Source organism: Myiozetetes cayanensis, unplaced genomic scaffold, assembly GCF_022539395.1.
Source record: "Myiozetetes cayanensis isolate MyiCay16 unplaced genomic scaffold, myiCay2020 scf5-8, whole genome shotgun sequence".
Classification (NCBI taxonomy): Eukaryota; Metazoa; Chordata; class Aves; order Passeriformes; family Tyrannidae; genus Myiozetetes; species Myiozetetes cayanensis.
In genome coordinates this window covers 60,839,363-60,861,043 of record NW_026087742.1, presented here as the reverse complement: position 1 = coordinate 60,861,043, position 21,681 = coordinate 60,839,363, and the positions used below count along the sequence as shown (strand labels likewise).

At 43.8% G+C, this 21,681-nt stretch overlaps 2 protein-coding genes across 7 annotated transcripts in view; both read right to left on the bottom strand.

Moving 5' to 3' along the window:
• Positions 1 to 13,502: 13,502 nt before the first annotated feature.
• On the bottom strand, positions 13,503 to 18,528 carry MLNR (motilin receptor). The gene is made up of 2 exons (XM_050332958.1): positions 17,760 to 18,528; positions 13,503 to 15,841 (listed from the first exon to the last, which is right to left on the bottom strand). The coding sequence occupies exons 1-2, from the start codon at positions 18,526 to 18,528 to the stop codon at positions 15,528 to 15,530; spliced, it is 1,083 nt and encodes a 360-aa protein (XP_050188915.1). The 3' UTR covers positions 13,503 to 15,527.
• A 223-nt stretch (positions 18,529 to 18,751) lies between these two features.
• FNDC3A (fibronectin type III domain containing 3A) overlaps positions 18,752 to 21,681 on the bottom strand; it is a 114,770-nt gene continuing 111,840 nt past the window's right edge. For all 6 annotated transcript variants that reach the window (XM_050333074.1, XM_050333075.1, XM_050333073.1 and 3 more), the window contains one exon: positions 18,752 to 21,263. In XM_050333074.1, the coding sequence (XP_050189031.1) occupies positions 20,949 to 21,263 (315 nt within the window). In that variant the 3' untranslated portion in view covers positions 18,752 to 20,948. The remainder of the gene's footprint in view (positions 21,264 to 21,681) is intronic.

Here is a 21,681-nt window from a genome sequence, read left to right as displayed (position 1 = left end):
TACTTAGCAGGCCCTTGCAGCTTGTTATTACTGAATATGTGGCTCCACTATTGATCAGAAATCTATTATTTCATTCCCCGGTTTTACTGAAACTGGGGGACCTGCTGGGGATGCCCTGTATTTCCCCCATCCTCTTCACTTGTCAAAAATTTTCAAGCTTCATGTTTACATCTGCTAATTGACCCTTCCTACCTACAAATAGCACATTGATTCAGGACAAAGGGGGGGGCCCATTCAGACCCCGAACTCCTTGCCTATTGCTCTTCTTTTGCCTTCTTTATTGTTGAGTACTTTACACACAACTGACATTTACTGTGAAATCACACTTCCACCTGCCCTCTCTGCTTACTGGAACTTTTTCCTAATATCTGGGGTTGACTGTATGATAAAAAGCAGGTTGAACAACATCCTATTACACTCACTTTCCAGGTCCAAGTTTGTCCTTTTACAAGCCGCTTCACACAACTGCTGATTAAAAACTGACAGAGATTCTCTACCTCCCTGCTTTACCTCATACAAATTCACAAGATTCCTAGGTTTTTCCACTCCATTCTGAATTCCACATAGAATAATCATTTGATATATTTTTACTCTTTTTAATCCAACGTCTTTATTTGGATTCCATTCAGGATCTTCTTTAGGGAGAAGTTCATCGGTTTTCCTGCTCCCCTGATTTTCTGATCTAGCCCCTCGATTTTCCCCTCACCCAGTCCCTCCTTTGTTTTTTTCCAAAACAGATTTTTTAAAAATTATTATTATTATTATTATTTATTTCATGAGTAAATAAACACTCTAACAAAGCTGGTATATCTCCCCAGTTGCAGTTATATGTCATCATCATGGACTTAATTGTGCTATATATCCCATCTGGGTTTTTACAATAAGATCCAAGATTCTGTTCCCAATTCAACAAATCAGAGATAGCAAATGGTACATGCACATAGACAACTTTCTTGAAGGTCTCACAGCTTGTCTTAAAGGGTCCTGACTCACTGACTTACTGTGTTCTCTTCCCCTAGTTCTGCTGGGCACAAGCCTTTCTGATTTACTCCTTTCTCTAACCTTGCCTGACATAGGTTCTGTCAGATTCCTCCTCACTGTCTGAATCAGAGTTTTTAGGACCTGATGGAAGATCCACTGACATTTCTACGTGTCCATCATTATCACCAAATTTATCATATTTACATTTCACACCACAAATTCTTTCACTGTTTTTGTCCCTTTTCTCTGTTACTGAATGTATTCCAATCTGATGTTTAAAGGCCGTTAGTCCACAATTTTTTCTAACATCCCAACCATTCCTCAAAATGAAAAATAAATCCACATATGAATTTTCATCCTGTTTTTAATTTATTTGACAAAATGACAGTAACTGTAAAAGCATATTACACCTTAAAGGTCCATGTTCTGGCCATTTTTCACCATCGTCCAAATTATACTGTGGCCACCACTGCTTAAATACCTCTTCATTTTATTGTCAGGGGATGCCCTGCAGATCATGCACCCTGATCATCAAAACTTTACACCATTCACACTTTTTATCAAAGAAAGCATGATTCATTGACTACAAGTCACGTAGTTCTCTTATTGATTAGTATTCTACCTTCTATTGGTTAATGATTCTCTCAAATCTCATGTTAATTAGTCCACATGTTCAGTTCATCTCTCCTTTGGAGTTTCTTGACTCAGTGGGCTGTGAGTCGCTGGTCACAATCTCCTTTCTGCACAGTTGCTGAGTTGACTTTGTTAGTTTCTTCCTTATCTTGGGAGTTCTGCCAAATGTCCTTGTGGCCCATAAATTCTACATTCTTTGTGCCCACTATCAGCAGTAAATCCCTTTTGCCAACCTTTGCTAACCTTCCCCTAGGTCAGAAATCATTGAAGCATGTCAAGCCCCAAACCTCAACAGGGCAATTCTACCAACAAGTAATTTGATTAGAAGGATTAAAATCTTTCTAACACCTGGACATCAACATGAGCAGAAGGGTTGTTTTCCCCTCCTAGGTAGGAACTCTGTTAAAAATAATGACTGTTCAGAGGAAGGTCTGAAAATGCAGATGCAGTTGCACTTATGACGTTTCAAGGAACATTAAATCAGGATGCATTTGATGGTGCTTCAGAAGTAGCTGGCCCCAAAGTTTGGACTCTGCCAGTGCAGAAAAAGTATACCTGTAAAAGTCATCTTCCCCTGAAAGTTATGGTTCTGGGTGTTTGTGCATGTGCCGTGTTTGATATATTTCAATATATTAGAATATATTTTCATTTCTTCATACGTAATTCAGATGGGGTTTAATTGAACTGGTATTTTACTCTCTGAAGAGAATTCCTATTTATGTACTGCTATGAAAGTGTGAACGAGGTAGAAGGAAGCCAAAGGCTGACATACCATCTCGTGTCTGTGCAAAATAAATTTTTTTGCTGCCTCATATCCCCACTCCTAGGATCTACTGTAGAAGTGATGCTTGGGTCGTGTTGGCTCTCTGAACAGCTGTGGTTAATTGGGAAATAGTTCTGGCTGCTTGACCAAGTATATGGTTTCACAGTTCAGTGGGGGTTACATTTTGAGACTGTTACATTTTGAGTTGTTTTTTCTTTTTCCCACTGTGTTAGAGAATCTTCTCTCACCAGTAGCATACTGATTCAGACACAGTATTTGACTTGTGTGCCCTAGGGTTTCCATTCACAGCTGCCCATGGAGGTGGGGGTTTTGGGGGTCAGTAAGCCCAGAGTAAGTGGACTTCAAATTCACAGCAACATTCATCTGTAAGTTGCTGTTACCTTATTGTTCCAGAGTCATCCTCATAAGATGATTTCTGGACATGTCTCATTCTACACTGGGTTTTCATCTGATTATGATTTTGAATTTGAAAGCTGTTGGTGGACAGGGATGAAAGGATTTGCTGCTCCTGTTGGTCTCCCACCAAAAGCTGCAGGTAAAAGCTAGAGGGCAGCTGATGGCAGCATCCCTGTGGAGTATGGAGAGGGTGCTCATTTGCTCCAGGATCAAGAGAGACCACGTCATTCCCTAAAATCTGTTGCAAGGAGAATGGCACCAACCCTAATGCAGAAAGCTTCTCTATCTAGAGGCTAAATGTGCTTGTTTTGGCAAGATTACAGTGGAGAAGAGGATGGTAGTAATGTGGAAAAGAGGTTCTTAAACTCGCTGTCCCTTTTATATATAATTCAAGGCAATTGAGTCTTTCCAGTTAACAAGCATGTTAGCCTCAGAGCTGCAATTTTGAATACTTTACAGGTCAGCAAGAATCTCTGGATGGCCTTTTCTCCTTGAATCAGGCCTGCTGGATAAACCTACTTCTCCTCTCAACATCTTCGGTTTGTTCCTGCATCTACATCCTGGATTTACAAACCAAATTCATTACGAACCAAATTCATTACAAACCAAATTCATTCAAGAGATTGATTGCTTAAAACCACTTTCTCCCCACTCCTTTTTTTTAATTAGCAGACCCATTTGCTAGGATGTCTCATTCAAAGTGTCCCAGAGGGCTCTCATTGCTGACATACTATGTTTTGATCTGATAGATGAGAGAAAGCTAAAGCTCACTGTGCCAAAATGTCCTTTGGAAGTTGCCATGTCCCTTCTCCTCTCAAGCCACTGATATGTTTCCCTTTGTGCAGGCAGGTACCTTGTGATACCTCCAGTGCTATGGAGCTGTTGTGATTGTCTCAGCTGATGAATTTAAGGATCTTATCTTCTGCAATAATTTAATAGCCATTCGATTTAACAATGTTTGCAGTGTTCATTCAAAATTTACTGAGACGCTTTTCTGGGCTTTTCTTGTGCTTCCTGTATGGCTGTCAGTACATTTTTACACCCTGGCCTTGGTGGTATCAGTGGATTGAAAATCTCATTCACCATCTCCACCTCTTTTGGAGTTGATTTTCTGAGTTGATTCCCTGCATTGCAGTTACCTGCTTCACAGTATCTTTCTGTCTCTGTGCACTATGTGTTTTAGATCCTGAAACATGGTTTCCTGCACCACCATCAATGCTCTTAAGGCAGATGACTTTACACCTACCTCAAAATCTTAGCTGGAATATCCTGATAAACAGTAAAGCTGATAATCTGCTTAAAGATTAGAGCTTACTGTGCTGATTTCTGGAGTTTTGGATCTTTATCAGTCTCTAGGTGTTCCACTCTGACCATTGGTTTACCTTCTGGATTTAAAAATAAAACCCCTCCTCTTAGAAGATGCTATTAAGCATCACTGTAACAGCTAGGCCCATCAGTTCATATCAGAAATACCTGACATTTGTTTGTACCATGCAAACAAAACAAGCTGCTCTTTTTATCTCTGCAAGCCATGTTTAAGGAGTTATGTTTTTTGACAACTCATTAGAAAAAAGCTTTTGCTCTGGTGTCAGGTAAAACCAGATACATCTTTTGGTCTCATCAGTCTGTTAAGTATGAAAAAATATCTTTTAGCCTAGTAATGGAAATTACATCAACCAAGCAAACAACTGGGAATTAATTACGCTATTGAAAACAATTAAGAGAGCAAAATAAATCCATTTATAATCAAGAAGGCAATTTCTTATTGTTGGTGCATTGCAATGAAGAAGGTTGCATTATTCGGCTGGAGGACAGAGTCTCACCTAGGGACAGTGACATCTGCTGCACATCTGCTCAGCCACAGCTCAGTACTTGGGAGCTTTGACACTCCAGGCTTACAGAGTTGAGTTTGTTCGTGCTCTGTTCTCTGAAGCTGCTGTGTTTCACCTCTGTGATGGATGTGCTCAACTTCTTGACCAAATTAGTGGTAGTTTGGTTCAGTCTCCAAAGGAGGAAAAGGCATTGGCCATATGTAACTGGGCTAAGAATTTCTCTGGTTCCATTCTGTTCTCTGAAAACCCCCACAGGGACAGGGTGATGTGGTGAGCACCAATGCATATGGGCTTGGAAACTGGAACACCCACCATGCAATTAACACATGACTAGCAGGTGATTCTTCCAAGACTTGTTTATCAAGACAAAGAAAACTGTGGTTACAAGGAGTCTCATACTTACTTTTCCATCACAGGTGATTTCACTACAAACCAACCACTTACTCTATAAATGACAGTAAGCCTGCTTTGAGCTCTTCCTGCTAAGCATCTGGCTGCATGGTGGTGATCTCCCTGTGAGCTGGGATGCCTCCCAAGGTTACTCCTTGTCTGGGAGACCTCTGACCAACTGTAAGTTTCTGGTAAGTGACCAATATCACACATAACCTTGTATTTCAGTGCACTAGATTTGGCATTGGCAACTTTGAATTACTATTATATCATCTGCAGTAAGTAATAGAGTGAACTTTGCCATCTAACTTTAAGTCTCACTTTCACATCTTACTTCAATAGAACCACTTTTTCTGATACCTTTGGTGCTGGTTCTTCAAGTGGACTAATTCCTTGTCACCCTAAGAGACCTCAGTCATGTCTACTTTGCAATGAAGCTGTCCACGTGCCCAGTCTTTTATCCCTGTTGGAAACATTGGAGGGTAGACGTTGCTATATAGTGAGAGTGACTTTATTTAGACTCTGTGAAGACATGGTGTTGCTCTGGTATCAGAAAGGAAATCAGGTTTGGGCCATGTCAAGGTTATTGCAGGATGGGAAAGGTTAATCCTGTGTCCATGCCCATGCCAGATGCCCACGTCTGGAGTAGCTGCTGATTTAGACAACCAAAATTTATATGTTCAGCAACTGAGTGATGAACCATTGTTCCAGCAAGCCATATTAACCAACTGCATTTTATGCTTATGTTATGCTTTAATCTGCAGTGCTGTCCAAATTTCCTTTAGATATTTGCATGTGCATACACATGTCTTTGCAGTTATGACAAGAACACAAGATTTAATTGAGGTATTGCTACTGTGTTTTGAATGTCTGAAGTTAATTAACACAAATTAACTTTTTATTTGCCAACAAACATTTAGTGGTGTCCTATACATCAAAATGTCAAGACAAGGTTTCATGTTAGAAACTGTGGCTTGGGAAAAGATAAAAATGTACCTTTCAAAAGAGGCTGGTAATTAATTGAGTTATGAACTGCTTTCTCCACGCTGGTCACTGAAAGCAGGTAGTGATGCCTCTTTCTTCCTTCCTTCTAATAGGGCCAGGTTTGTGCTGACAGCCTGGAAATTATTCTTCTGCAGTTGCCTACAGATATTTGGAGTCAAACCCTCACCTGCTTATACTTTCTAGTAAACAACAGCCTCTAAGGCACAGCAGACGTGTTTTGCAAGGTGTTGAGCATCCTTTGGCTGTGTTAGGGTTCCTCCCAAATGGCACCAAGCATTAGGGGGGTCCTTTGGTGCTCAGCAGCCACTTTGAGATTGCTCCACAGGCTTCAACATGAGTGTAAGATCTTGAACACTCCACACCACCCTGCCCTGTGGGTCTGTGCCCCAAACTCATTCACAGTCCAACTTCCCTGAGCTCAGGCATGGGATTTTGTTCCCTGTCATTCATGTGATAAAAGTCATGGTTCTGTTGTGTAAATATCCCAAAGACTGCCCAGCACAAAACCAGCACCCTATCCACTCTTCCAGTCTGCAGGCCAACTGAAATGGTTTCTTCTAAGGTTGTCTTTTTGGACATCAGTCGTAATGCAATGATGTGTGCTGTCAAATGCTCTGGCTTGGATTTTTCTCCCATTCTGTAACAAAAAGGACTTGTCAATTTTTCTTACTGTTATGTGTTTCCTTTTACAGTCTTGTCCCGTGTTTTGGTGACAAGGAGGTAAGAATTCAATTTTGTTTCTATATTTAGAAATAAATACAGTATTTCTAGAGCCCAGGCTAAAATGAAATACATTTGAAATTTCCACATATTGCTCCTCACACACACTCATGCACTTAGCAAAGCAAGAAGCATCTGAGAAAAAGGAAACCAAATGAAAATTGACTCTGGCTACTACAAGCTCCTGACAAGAGCTATTGTTTCTGACCAACAGCTGCAAAATAGACTCCGGAGACCAAATCAGATAGTAAGGAGGGAATAGATCACATCAGGTAGGAATGGGTCTGGGTGGGTCCCGTCTGTGTGGTAGGGGGGTTCTGCTCCGTAGGACCACCTCCTGCTGCTCTTTCTTGCTTTCCTTTGCCACTCCAGGCTTGTCTCAGCCAGGGCTATTTTCAGTCAACTCCATCCTTCCCTGCTTCCTTACCATCCCTAGGCTCTGCAGGAGGGATCTCCCTTCACAACAGGCCCCATGAAAAGGAGTAAATATTTCTCTGTTCTGAGTCTGTCCCTTCTGCATCTTTATGGTAACTTCCCAAAGGCAGGAAAATTGACCTGCCAGTCCATGTGGGAACAGCTTCCCTTGTCTCAGCTCCCTTAGCAGACAGGCTTTCTCTGGAGGAGGAGGATGCTGGAGGTGTGTGGATGAGGTGATTCCCTGGCACAGATATGGCCTGTCCAGGTCAGTCCAGCAGACTCTGCTGAAGTCTGTTGACATGAAACACTGTGAAGAGGTAATGCCTATAAGCCTCAAATAAATTCCAGGGCTGGGAATACTGCTTAATTTCAAGTCAGCAGAATTGAAACCCTGAAATAAGAAAATATTCCCTATATTATGCTCAGCAGCTGCAGGAGAGGGTGAAATTCAACCTCTTTACAGATTCCTTTTCTTCTGTGGTTGTGGACAGCCTCTGCTTCCACAGGGTCAAGACACAGCTTGTCTTTGCACAGCACAGACAAAAAGCAGACCTATATTCAAATTAGGGAACTGGTTTCCTTGTTAAGATGAGGAAAATCTGTTGCACAGGAGCCACACATTTGTTGGGCATATGCTTCCCTTTATAATCAGTTTAGCTGTAGTCCGGGCAATGCTGGTATCCTTGATTTATAGCAGAAGCCAGGACATTTTTTTTGTTGCTTTCAAAGGTTTCCTGAAATTGCTTTGCAATCTCTGCAGAGCTTTAGAGTGTGGAAACATTACACAGAATTACACAGAGTGTTCTGAGTTGGAAAGGACCCACAAGGATCATTGAGTCCAGCTCTTAAGTGAATGGTCCGTATGGGGATTGAACGCGCTTGCAGAGCCCTGCAGTGCAGGGATACCCCTGATACAACAGCAGGCGGCCACTCAGCCTTGTGGAACTGTCATGGGCTCCGTGAGCTCCCAGCAGAGCTCAGTTTCTGAGAGCACCGATACAGAGCTGACTCGCTTTTGCTGTGGTGACATGCTGCTCCTTGTTACACAGGATATGTTCAATAAGTTCGGGGTAGGGGGTGGGGGAGTGTGGAAACAAAGTTACTTTTATCCCTTTGCTACCTTTTATCTCTTACTCTGGACAGTTTAGCTGTCATGTCTGATACAGCAATCCCAAGGCGCTCTAGAGCGACCCGTGCTTCTTTTGTTGCATCAATACACTGGGGGTGGTTCTCCTTCCATTCCAGGTAAATACACCTTCTCATCTGGCTTGCATTTCTGTCACTCCATACTGGCTTTAGTGATTTCCAGATGATGCCTCTCAGGTTGGTGCACTGTGCTGATTTTGGGCTCTTCACTAACAACAGTGGTATTTGGTGAAGCCTCAGGTTTAGGACACCTGACTTCAGCCCACACTGTGATCTGACCTTGTGGGTATGCTCCTGGCTGCACCCAGAGCACATGCTGGGCTTGAGGGAAAAAAGCAGACACTTTGAATTTCTTCTCCTGCCCTGACTTTTTGCCTGAGCTGTGCCTGGTCCTGTAGGCCCTGGGACAGTGCCCATGATGTGGGAAACCTGTGCTAGTGCAGTGGCTACCCTTCCAGGGTGAAATTTCCCACCTTTTAACTGCTAATCCAGGCAGAACTGAGATTTGTTGTGGCTGCTGGGAGTTCGAGGTTGGGTTTAGTGCCCCCAGACCTGAAGGTATGTAAAGCAGGGGCTTTACATGGCCTTCATATCTTGGGAAAAAAAAAAATCTACACAGCCCTTCTTAAGGGTTAATCTTTTTTAAAATCAGCTCACACAGAGTTGGTGTTAAAAACTTTAAACGACATGAGCTCATCCAGGCTTCATGGCTGACGGGGACAGGCTGTGGTTGAAGCATCTGGCTCACCGCCAGCCCCTGGCAGCCTGGATGAGCCCCTTGGCAAGAGATACTTGTCACAGGCAACTTCTGAAAGAGAAATAAATGAATCCACCTGGTGAGTTCTGGCTGGAAGGAGGAAAGGGAAAAGGAGGGAAAGCAGATGGTGTTACCGGTGCTCTGCAGTGAGGGGAGGCAGATGCCACATGAAGTCCAAAGGCAGAGTTAGAAGTAGCAGGGGCTCACCTTGGAAAAAGGGTGGCATGCAGATGGGGTTATTTGAGGGGAAGATGAAGCAAGCGAGAGGCAGGACAGAGTTGTCAGACCCACTGCTCTCTGTCCTCTCTCTGGGTATATGCCACCCCACCCTGGGTATATACCCTTGGTGCTCTGCTGTCCAAGGAGGCCTGAGAGCCCTCAGCCACTAGGAAGGAGACTGAGGTGATGCGTAAGGAAGCTCTGCTCCTGGCTGCAGGGGACTGAGGACACTGACTTGGACACACCCAGCCCTAGGACAAAAGAGCAGTGGGTATTGCTGCTTGGAGCTGCTGCAGGAGGTGGTTCCAACCTCACCTCTGTTAGGTACTTCCCAACTTGGACAGCCATTTTCTGTTTCAAAGCTGGCTTGTCTAAATGCTCTGGAAATCTTAGGTTTAGGTGGCATGCTTGGAGATTTGTGGAGATTCCATGCATGGAAGCACTGGATGGCATCAGCCTTATCATTTGGGGTCACCAGAGGGTTCCCACAGTGGGGGCACTGAGCAGAAGACAGCGTTGCTTTTGCTCCCAGTGTTTTGAGGTTCATTTTGAGGTTCCATCAGTGATGTGTGGGCAGGCTCCAGAGGTACTTGGTCACTTGATACTCACCCAGATACTGTGAGCCCTTGTCCGCCTTGTCATGAGAAGCACTGAGCTGGCATCAGCAATAAACAATAACACAACAACTGGACTTGAGCCTGTGCAAAATGCTGTGCTTTGCCCCATGAGAAAATGTTTTAAGATCTATTGGTACAAAGTACACAATAGGTTTAATTTCACATCTGCCTTCTAGCTCCTCAAATGCAAACCTTATCCGCAGCTGCACAGTTTTCCACCAGTTTTCTTCTGAGCTCCAGGAAATTTCCAGCAAAGCTCAACTTCAGCATCACAGGACTATATAGCAACACCCAACCAGTTTGTAAATAGTTCCCTAAATCAGTGAAATATACCTCTGGATAGTAATTTTCTGATAGAATGGGCTTATTTTGGTGAAGTTAAACCTTCTACATCAAATAGGAGGGGGCAATCCCAGGCCAAGGCTAAGGCCATGTTCAGTTGGTTTAGTTAATTTAGAGCAGTTTGGGTCACACCTGAGTCATTTTATACCTGTTATTTTTTTCCTCTTACTTTGTATAATCTCTTCATCTGATTGCTGGAGATGGCCTTAGGCTTTGTGTTCCCTGTGGGAGCAATGAAGCACAGTACCAAATGGGATTTTAAGGGGATGGCTGGAGGGAGAAAACGTGTCCCTGCACCTCTCTGTTTGTCAGGTCAGCTGCACATGGCCTTAGAGATAGCAAGTAAAAGAGCAGCTTCGAACTTGGAAGGTCTTTATTCATCAAAAGCTCTAACCTCTATAAACCAGTGATGGTGCCCCTCTGGTTAGTTGTCCTTTTTAATTATTATTATTACAATTGATATGTTAAAAGGGAAAAACAGACAGTAAAGGCATTTTTGATTTACAGGTCAAGGCTAGCAACAGTTGAGAATCTGCTGTATGAAGAGGGCAGGAGACACATGGAGGCTGGGGAGGGAGGTGAAAGTCACCTCCCCGTGCCCCCATACCAAACTCCCCCAGAGAAGGGCAAGCAGGGAAGGAGTTGCCCAGTGGATGCCCCAGGGCCATCCTGTGCATCCCTGAGTGGGTCCTTGCTGCTGTCCTGGGTTCTTTGACTCATTGGAAGGTAAAAAAGCTGGTGCCACTATCTGTTTTCTGGCAATTATGTTTTGGAGTGGTGGCATTTGGACACTTACGGTTAAATGTTTCAATTTCTTGCAGGAGATGCCCTTGGAAAAAATCCTCTTTGCTTGGTTCATGTGACTTTTGAAGAGACAGGGAAAATAGGACTGGTTTGCTTTTTTTGTAGAAGTCTTTGTAAATAGTATATAACATTTGGTAAAAAACCAAATGCAGGTGTTCCACAAGGACCAAAAGAACCATTTCTTTCTAATCCAGAAAAACATTTCAGTTAAAACTGAGTAGATCATACCCATGTATGTATTTTGTTGATGGGAAAGAAGTAATAAACTGAGAAATGTCAACTTACTGTGTGTGAGAGGTGCTTTGACTCCCTTATGAGGATCAACACATGCAGATTAGGCTATATCTGATTAAATAGAAGAGAGAAATATTGGTACTTACAGTAAGAAATAACTAGTTTTCCATGTTTATTTTAGAACAGAAATCCACTTTTTAGCATAGATATCAAATAGCTGTTGTCTAATATAGATATTTGACTTAGAGTCGTGGTAAGTGAAATGGTGACATAGTGTTACCATGCTGAAAAATGCAAATGAAATTACATCAGAGTTGGGGCATCTTATATCCCATGTAGAGTTACATACACCACGTGCAGTTGGTTAATGAATATGAAAATCAGATAGGAAATAAGAAGAGTGACAGGGAATAACTTTCTGACAGTTGCACCAGAGTTGCCCATTGCAGTGCCTGCTGTTATCACTATTTCCCTTTTGACTATTGTTAGAACAAACCTGGATTGTACCAGCAGGAACACTTGGCTGAAATCCACACAATACGCAAATACATTTTCCAAATAACTCCAGCAGCTTTGTTTACGCCTCCTTAGAGGGACAGCCTAACAGATATGACAAGCTACTGACTTAAAAACTGGTATTGATAAATTTATTAAGCAGTTGCAGCAGCTTCAGCGCAGGCTCACAGGAGGTTGGATGCACAGGCAGCCACGGGCAGATCCTGTACTAATGATCTGTTTATCAGAGACTATCACTCTCCTTTCTCTGTCACAACTGTTTAGACTGTAAAGCTTTCACAAGCTTCATGTGTCTGCATCAAACTAGTAAGATTTTGCAGATGTCGCCTGCCTCCAAGAAAAGGGCTTCCACGGATTTTCCTGGTCTTTTCTCAACTTGCTCTTGAGCCCCTTCCCCTTCCCTTCCCTCTGTCCAGGGCAGGCAATCAGCAAGCAGTGCCCGACACTGCGGGTTGCTGTGGCACCAAAGCCGATGGGACTTTGCGAGCATTCCCTGGTGCCACCCCAGCAATGGGATTTTAAAGCTGTGGCTTTAGGCTATGGTTCTTGGGAGGACGTTCTATCTGCTCTGTTAAGAACAGCCTGTTCACATGTTTAAGAATGAATGGGTTTAGGTCCCTTTCAAACTTCAGTTGGTTAATTGTGATTTCATGCCTTCATTAAGTACATCAAATCTCCAGGGTCAGTCGTGGTCTGTGTCAAATCACCGATTTTCTTTCCTGTGATTGTCAACAGAACTAAGCTTGTACCTCTTTAAAAACCACACCATCTTGCCATGCTTTCCTTTTTATCATCCGTTCTTTGTGCTTTTCTTTAACCCCCCACCCCACTTTTCTCTCTTTTTAAAATTATAATTTATTTCTCTCTGCCTGTCAAAATTGCTCTGCACCTGTAGTCCATTTTCCCTTGTATTTTATAGCCGGCATGGCATGGACACTAAAGATAGCCTGGCTGCACCTGAACAGAATTCCTGGCAATAAATACGTCCTATTTCTTTTTATTTACAACATCCCTCCTTACACAACTGAGTACCGACCACCAGAGACAGCAGTGCCAGGCCTGGTTAATTCTGAGGAAATACCCCAAACTTCATCTGTTTCCTCAGCATTTGTTCTGGTGGGTAGAGAGCATTAACAAAAAGTCACCATAATCTCACAAGTGTAGTTTGCCGCCTGCGTTACTCTACTAAGCAGGCAAAGAAGATATTTATAACAGGGATACGAATGATTTTCCCAGAAAACCAGACCATTTCCACAGAGTCTGCCCCTGGGAGCAGAGGCTTGCTGCTGTGGTGTCTGAGGCCAGGCAGGAGCAGCCCAAGCCTGAAGCTCCCTGCAGGAACACAGTCACCTCACGAGCAGTTTGTGATCAATTTGCGAGCCTGGTCCCGACCGAGAGGGACCAACCCAGCACGCTCAGAGAGCAGAGCTGTGCCAGGGCTCTGTGCGGAAGGGAGCGCACCCTAGAAAAGGGGGTTCAGGGCAGCAACCCACCAGGGCATTTCCCTCCCTTCTCCCACTCACATCTTGTGCTCACGGTACCTACGCAATTGCTTTCGGGGAAATTTCTGCCAGTGTTTGTTTACCTCGCAGCGCAATTTAGTAACTTGATAAAAATTGATAAAAGAAAGCCATTATCAGGAGACCACAGGCATGCAGAAGAAGCTCCACGTCCACATATCATTGTGACAAAGCTTTTTTTTTCCCCCCTTGGCCTACATACATTTACAAAGATTACTGTTAGTAATAACTTGTCTAAAAAAACCCACAAAATAACAGCTGTTCTTTTATGATAACTTAACATTTTAATGACACCCTGCAGCAAAAGCAAACCAAGCCAAGCCCTGCAGACAACTGATCTCCAACAGTATGAAGCTGACAAAAGAAAAAAAAGAAAGCTTAATATGTATTCAGTGAGATAGGAAACTTTTTCTGTCTTTAGATTTTTTTTTTTTATTTGGTGACTCAGAGTTACAGATTGTTTGGAGAACTGGTCATATTTTTAAAACCTGGAAAAGGCTTGGGTTCAATTCTGCCATCCTGAGATCTCTGAGCTAGCTGTTGAATTCTGTTGAATTGATTTGGACAGGCTGGATCAGTGGGCTGAGGCGGGTTATATGAGGCTCAATAGGCCAAGTGCTGGGTCCTGCACTTGGGCCACAACAACCCCATGATCCTATATCATAGCCCAGTGCTACAGGCTGGGGAAAGAGTGGCTGGAAAGTGGCCCAGCGGAAAAGGACCTGTAGGTGGTGGTTGACAGCAGCTGAACATGAGCCAGCAGTGTGCCCAGGTGGCCGAAAAGGCCAATGGCATCCTGGCCTGTATCAGCAGTAGCGGGGCCAGCAGGACCAGGGCAGTGTTCCCTTGTACTCGGCACTGGTGAGGACACACCTTGCGTACTGTGCCCCGTTCTGGGCCCCTCAGTTCAGGAAGGACACTGAGGTGCTGGAGCACTTCAATGGAGAGAAGGGCAGTGAAGCTGGGGAAGGGTCTAGACAGTAAGTCATACGAGGAATGGCTGAGGGAGCTGGAATTGTTTAGCCTGGGGAAAAGGAAGCTCAGGGGGGACCGTATCACTTTCTACAACTACCTGGAAGAGGAGTAAACAGAGAACCAAGTGCAAATGTTGACATACCATCAGTGATGCTCCTGTAAGAACAGTCCCACTTCAGAGATTCTGGTCCAGATTTACATCACTACAGCCAGGTAAGATGCACAGATGCGACAATCCTCCAGAGAAATCAGTGCTGCAGCTCCTTCTAGCTTTTTCTCACAACCAGCCTCCTTCCTAAATTGTACAGCTGAAGTTTGCATTTAAAATCTTTTGGAGCAGAATTAGTGGGTTGGCTCTTGACTTGCAGTGCAGCGCTACACAGCAGTAAGTCCTGGGCATAGTCCAGCATGTTTGGTGACGGGTCTCCTTTGTGGCAAGATGGGTTAACTTGGTGTATTATTTGCACACACAGTACACAACAGGACACAGTGGACACAGAGCACTAACATCTGCCATACACTACACATCTATCACAAGGAAATGATCTGGAATATCTGAACTTTTACAAATACAGAGGACTGGCTGCTAGCATATAAACATGAAACTTTCTTTGATCACATGGAGCAGACCAAAAGGGTTAAGCCCAGAGGCTGCTGTGCAGTGCAGATGCTTTCTTGAGGGAAGAGTTACTGAAACTGCCCAGGAAAGTACCCTTCATGATTACAAGACCAGGTACTGAAAACATATACCTCTTCTTCCTGGGCTGTTTAAGTTGGAGGGTGATTTTTTTTTTTGTGTCCGTCTCCATGAGATGGTGTTTTGTACAATCTCATTTATAAGAAAACCATTTGAAAATGGCAAAGGCAGTCTGGGAGTTTTGCCCATTGCTGAACCCAACAAGTGCTCCTTTGCAGTCCTCAATGTTATGATTTTTAGAAAATATTAGAAATTGCACAGAAGATATGCAACGAACAACACAGATAAAGTAAACCCACAGTTTTACTGGCAATTTACTGTTCCTCGTCTTTCATGAGTTGAACGAGTTGCACCTACTTTATGGTGCCCGCTTGCTCCGTTAACAAAAATACAGGTATTCACAAATACCTGTATATTCCAAAACACAAACAATTATGAAATACCACACGCCCTAACAAACGTCCATCCTTTTACAACTCTCCTGTGAAAAGGAAGTTTCCTTCCTCAGGCAAGAACGCCTGAAAAAAGTGCAGGTTGCAGCCTCAGAAGCTGGTGGTGTACTCGTTCCTTGTGCTGGCGCTGGTCTCTGTGTAGCCACTAGCATCTTTTGTTACCGTGTAAGCCCTTTCCGCAGCTCGGCGCGGCAACAGCAGCTTGTAGGCTGCCGCCCTGTACTTCTTTGACATGAGGTTGTAGAGGACAGGGTTGATGGATGCGCTCAGGTAGAAAAGCTGCAGAGCAAATATGTTAAAGTACTGGGAGAACAGCATCGTCCTCACGTCTCGGGTGTTTATAAATATGATCCTGCCAATGTGGAAAGGCAACCAGCAAATTACAAAGGCCAGAAACACCACAGCTATAAGACAAAATAACATATGCGGCAGTTAAGGAGCGAGTTAACTTTTCAACCGTACAGTTAACTACATTTTACGTGGCTGATTTTGCATGTTCTTCTGACTGATGCAAACAATACGTAGAAGTAATGGCAGTAAATTGTTGGAAAACCATGAAAATGGGAATGGCATCAAGTGTGACTGTTAGTCTCTGGATTAAAAGGTAATGGGTAAAATCTTAAGCTAAACAGCGAGATGAGTTTGCTGAGCAAAATGTAAACAACCAACGGAGGTTACACCATTTAACATCAGGCAGAACAGAGGTCCCCCTCGGCAACGTCTGTAATGCCATGTATGCGATGTCAAAACAGAACTCAGAATAAGAAGAGCTGTTTCTGACAAAGCTCCACAGCAGCTCCTTTCGCTGCAGAGTTGTTCTTTAACATGTTTACATCACCGAAAAAGACCAAGGCTGCACGTCAGTCACCCAAGCTCCCACAGAGTCTGCACTATTGTGGTGGGACGGGATTTAACGTAAAGACTTACAGTGTAGTTGGGCTATTGATTTTTTCCACTGAAGTTCCAGCACATATCCCCAGACAATTACTGCTGGAGACAGATATTTTACTAGATGGATCTCTAGCCTGAGTCACTGCAGCTGTTCTCCTGGGCTCGTGTTGCATTTTAGCACAATGCAAACAAATACAAACACTCTCGCAATAGCAACACAGCAGGAGCAGATGAGGAATAATTAAATAAGTGCATTACAGTATCCATACTTTTAATTACTTTTGTTTATGAATGCATGTAAGTAAAACAATAATTTATGGAGCATTCTCTGTGTTTCTCAGAGCTTAAAAAAAAAAGGGCTATAGCCAAAGGAAGTTTACATCTGAAATACACCACACACACAGTGCTCCTGGCTCTTTGAGATAAGGGAGCGTTGGTCTGGCTCAGTGGGTTCTGAGGAGATCATGGATATGGGTGTTTCTGTTGGAAAATCTTGTGCCCGTTTCAATGTAAATACCTTCCTTGATTAAGTCAGCAAAATTCTCTCAGGCTTATTAGCTCCTTTCCTTTTCGATACACTACTTCAGTCCAGTTGATTACCTGATCCTTGATTTACTAACTGATCCTTGGTAAAAGAAGTCTCCGTGTGGCAGAATCTCTCTGTGTGGCATGTAAAAACTACACTAAAGATATAAAGAAAAAATACCAAGGGCATTGTTTTTATGCTTCTTAGTCAATAGTTGGATTTCTTTTTTCATTCCTTTCCCTTCCCTTTTTTTTTCCCCCCTTCAGATTTGTCATTACTTTAGAGACTCAGAGCAGACTGTGATCTCTAGCCTTCCAGAGCCTGATGCTGGGTTAATGTATGACTAAAAAAATAAACTAAAAATGAACAGCATCCTACATCTGTAGGCAGTGTTTTGGTATTATATGGGTTGTCTTCAAACAGCTCGTAGGGGTTAAAGTTGCTTTTTCTCAGCCTCCTTGGGCAACCAGTGGATGCACTCCTACAGGAGCTACAAGTGACCACTAAGGAACTCAAACTTATTTTTCAGAAGTAGAACTTTTTGCTCAGAGGTTGTTGCTGCCCACTGGAAGGGACTGCTGATGTTACCATAGTTTTACTGAAGTTGCAGACTACCTTGTACTCAGTTCTGGCTGGTAAAATTTAGAAAAAGGGTATTTCTACAGAAGGCAATCGTGCTGCTGGATGTGCAATCCTACACGAGTAGAAGCCTCAGTTCTGAGGGTGCAAAATCCCTGCCCTGGCAGTTCCCGGAGTGCACTGATGGGCTCAGCACCACGGCTGGGATGTCCCCCTATGCTATTCCCTATCCTGCTCGGGAGCTGCAGGTGCTTCAGCCCTGGTTCTAAGCCCAGCCACGGCCCCCTAGCCCCGGTCCTAGCCCCAGCCATAGCCCAGGGACTCACCCAAGATCCTGACTGTCTGGCGGTGCCCCTTCTGCCGGAGGACCGAGCCGGGGCCCCGCAGGCGGGTGTTGCTCCGCCACAGCTCCCGGCCGATGAAGCCGTAGAGGACGCCGAGGCAGATGACGGGCAGGACGAAGTAGGAGGTGGTGACCCAGAACATGGTGGCCAGCAGGCCGGACTGCAAGGCCTGCGGGTTGGGCTTGCACTCGCGGCTGAAGGCGGTGTGGTTGTCGGGCTGCTCCACGCCGACGAGGAAGAAGAAGGGGCTGGCGGAGAGGAGGGCGAAGGCCCAGAGGACGCCGACGATGGCCTTCACCCGGCGCTTGGTGACGACCACCTTGGCCTTGAGGGGGAAGCAGATGGCGAGGTAGCGCTCCACGGTGAGGGCGGTGATGTGGAGGAGGGTGCAGTAGGTGCAGCCCTCACTGAGGTAGTGGGAGAGGCGGCACAGCAGCTGCCCGAAGATCCAGGGCCGGGAGCGCCAGAGGCGGTAGAGGTCGAAGGGCAGCCCCAGGAGGATGAGCAGGTCCGAGACGGCCATGCTGCCCAGGTACAGGTTGGTGGTGGTCTTCATGTCGCGGTAGCTGCGGATGACCAGCACCGTGAGGACGTTGCCCGCCACTCCGAGCACGAAGAGCGCCAGGCAGATGGCCGTGATGGGAACGAGCACCCACAGGGGCACCGCCGGGCACAGCCGCTCGTCGCAGGGCGGCCACGGCCACGGCCACGGCTCGCCCTCGCTGCCGTTCCCGCCGCCGCCGCCGCGCATCCCGCCGGGGGACGCGCCGTGCCCGGGGCAGCGCCGCTCCTTCCCCGGCCGCGTCCCCGTCCCCGGCCGCGTCCCCGCCCCCGCCGGGGCTCCCGCCGCCCGCAGGTACCGCGCCCCCGCCCCGCCCCCGGCCCCGGCAGCGAGGGAGGCAGGGAGGGAGGCAGGGAAGGAGGGATGGGAGAGGGGCGGCGGGGGAGCGCGCACAGGACTGACCACCAGCAGCGAAAAAGAAGGTACTTTTATTGTCCACAGACTCTTAAAGGTACTTTGCTACATCGTTTTATGTATTTTCTATCAGACTATACAGATTTCGTCTTCATGGAGCCCGACGTTGTACAACCGCAAAGTGATATGTTTGGTAGTGTATCTATAGCGTTTTAAAAACTTTAGAGTTTCTCTTTTTCTTTTATTTATTTATTTTTGGAATGTACAGTATATGAGGTAAAATTAAGATTACATTAAAAACTGTCTTCAATGCAATAATATGCACTGAGGCTCAAATGGCAAATACACTATTAAATGACTATCAAAAATAGGAGCTCATTTGAATTTTACTATGAAAAACGTAGGTCACTGCGGGTTACCTGCAGTAACAAATCTTACCGTTTTAGACATTCAACCGTAAGAAATCTCTGGGCTGTGACACGCAACCTCATTTGCACTGCCAAACATGGCACTTTTAAGAAGGTTCTAGAAAACATCAGTTATCGCGGTATCCTGTGGGAAGGTATCAGCCTATACGTACAAACGACAAATTTGAAATAAAATGTAAACATACAGTACATTTTAAAGACAGATCATTCTCGCCATGTGGAGGCCAAGTTCTTTGCCATTTCTTTTTTTTTTTTTCTTTAAAAAATGGAACTCAACAACATTATTCTACAGCACAGATTGTTGGACGTATAAACAATTACAATACATGCCCGTTCTAATATAAGAGAAATTCTTCAGAGATCTTCAAAGCACAAGACAGAGGTTCCTTTTTTATTATTATTAAGACTGACAGAAGTGTTTAATACCATTAAAAATGCTAAACTGAACACAACTAGAAGCCATTAATGATCCACTATCTTGTAACTCAAATAAATTAAAAATAGCTAATTACAAAGTGTATAACAAATAACATAAGTGTGATGAGACAAGGATTTTTTTTTAAAGATAAGTTTCACTACAAGCTTTGTGTCACTGGCAATCATTGACATCTAGCAAGATGTTCAATGGGATACTTGTTAAAGTTCAGTCTGGTCATTCAAGAACTCACAAATGCAAGCTCACAAAACATTGATGAGTTATGCAATTGCAAAGTGCTCTAATGCAACATTAACTACATGCAATCAACAATTTGGTACAGTATCCAAAGAGACATTACATTAAACATTAGGATCTCAAGAAAAAAGCAGCTTTAAGTTTTCTGGTGCAAATTACTACACTTCGTCTTCTGATTTGGTGCCCCAAAGAAAAGAAAGAAAGAAAGAAAGAAAGTAAAAAAAAAAAAAAAAAGAAAGAAAACAAATAAACAAAGGCAGTGCTTGTTTCTGGTGGACATGGCAAGTGAATGTTGGGGAAACAGCAAAAATTCAGTGAGTTTTATCTCAAAATTCTATTAACTAGCCAAAATCAGAGGGTACAGACATCGGTATAAACTGCATCCAATCAAAGGTCAGCTTCAGAAATGTGTTTTGCAATTTAAATAATAAGTCTAAGAAGTTCTCACACCCTCCCTTCTATATTCAGAACAAGTAAATGAGGCATTTTTGTAAGTAAACATCAAATCCTGGGGGTAAGATAAACCACTTGTGCCATCTCCTTGTAGTCCTTCGAAAATGTCTACTTGCAGTGAAGAACTCCACATTTATCAGGTAAGAAGCTTCCTTCATGCATGCTCTTCCATTCAATTTATTATTTGCTGCCTGAGAAAAGCCCCTTCTGTTTTTCAGCATAAATCCTGCTTCCCAAATAATTAAGACAAATGAGGAGGTAGAAATACAGCGCTAAATTGCTTTCACAGCATCAGATTAATATTGTATACAGCACAAGTTTGTTAGTGTAAGTTTTAAATGCGATCTACACATTCTTCCCTGTTTCGGTAGCAACCTTTAGAAGTGTGGGCCAGGAAATCATCTTTACACTCATGTTTAATGGTCAAACCCTTTTCATTAAACACTGTGTGCCTGCCCCATATCGAGTTTGTACTGCAAGAAGGCATATAAAGAAAAGATTATATTTCTGTGGCTTGCATTTTAATAACATGTGTCAGCCTATACCTATGACTAAGCGTTTTAAAGTGGCTGAAAAGGTTTGCATCAGTCTCAATGCCGGTGCTAAATGCCTGTTTTTGTAAAAGCAAGAGAACAGAATTACTTTTAGATTATGAGAAAGTAAAATGTAATGGGCAGCATTATAAAATAGATCTCTTTTCTTCACTTTATGACGAAGTACTGAATGATAACAGCAATCAGAATGGAAAAGATAGCAAAAAGTGCAAGGATGACAGCAGCACACACTTGGTCGCTCTGTGACCATTGTGTCCTTGTGGTTTGCACAGTGTCCTTGTTGGTGCTTGCCGGTGGTTCAGTCCTCTGAGAGATGAATAGCACTGGTGCGCTGTAGGGGCCTACCAGGTCCTGGTGACCTGTGGTCTCTTGGCACTGTCGGATGGCACATGCGCGGAAACGGTATTCACAGTTCAGCTGGAGGCCTGTGTATCGGAATGACCAGTCCGGACCCTTATAGATCTGGCAATGAAGGAAAACAAAGAAAGATACGTCGAGTAAAAAGTCCTGTATACGTATGTATCTCAGTATGGTTGATGACAACTCACCAGTGTTTTCACCCATGCAAAGAAAAATGGACAAGAAGCTCAAACTTGCAATTTAAATGCCAGATAAACTCTCCAGTCCTTTTGGTGAAACACAAGAACTACATTTGCTTTTATGGAATGATGAGTACACACCAAACTCTGTCAGAAGCCCCAGTGTTAAGGTGTTTTAGTGACCCCTTATAATTAGGTGTAATATAAAATATCATTATCATGGAATTTTAGGCAGTTAACTCTGTATAAAGCTAATTCAATAAGTCTAATACAATCCAACATGCTTTGTTGTAGTAAAGATATTGTGTATTTAAAATATTATAATTTATTCCAATAAACAC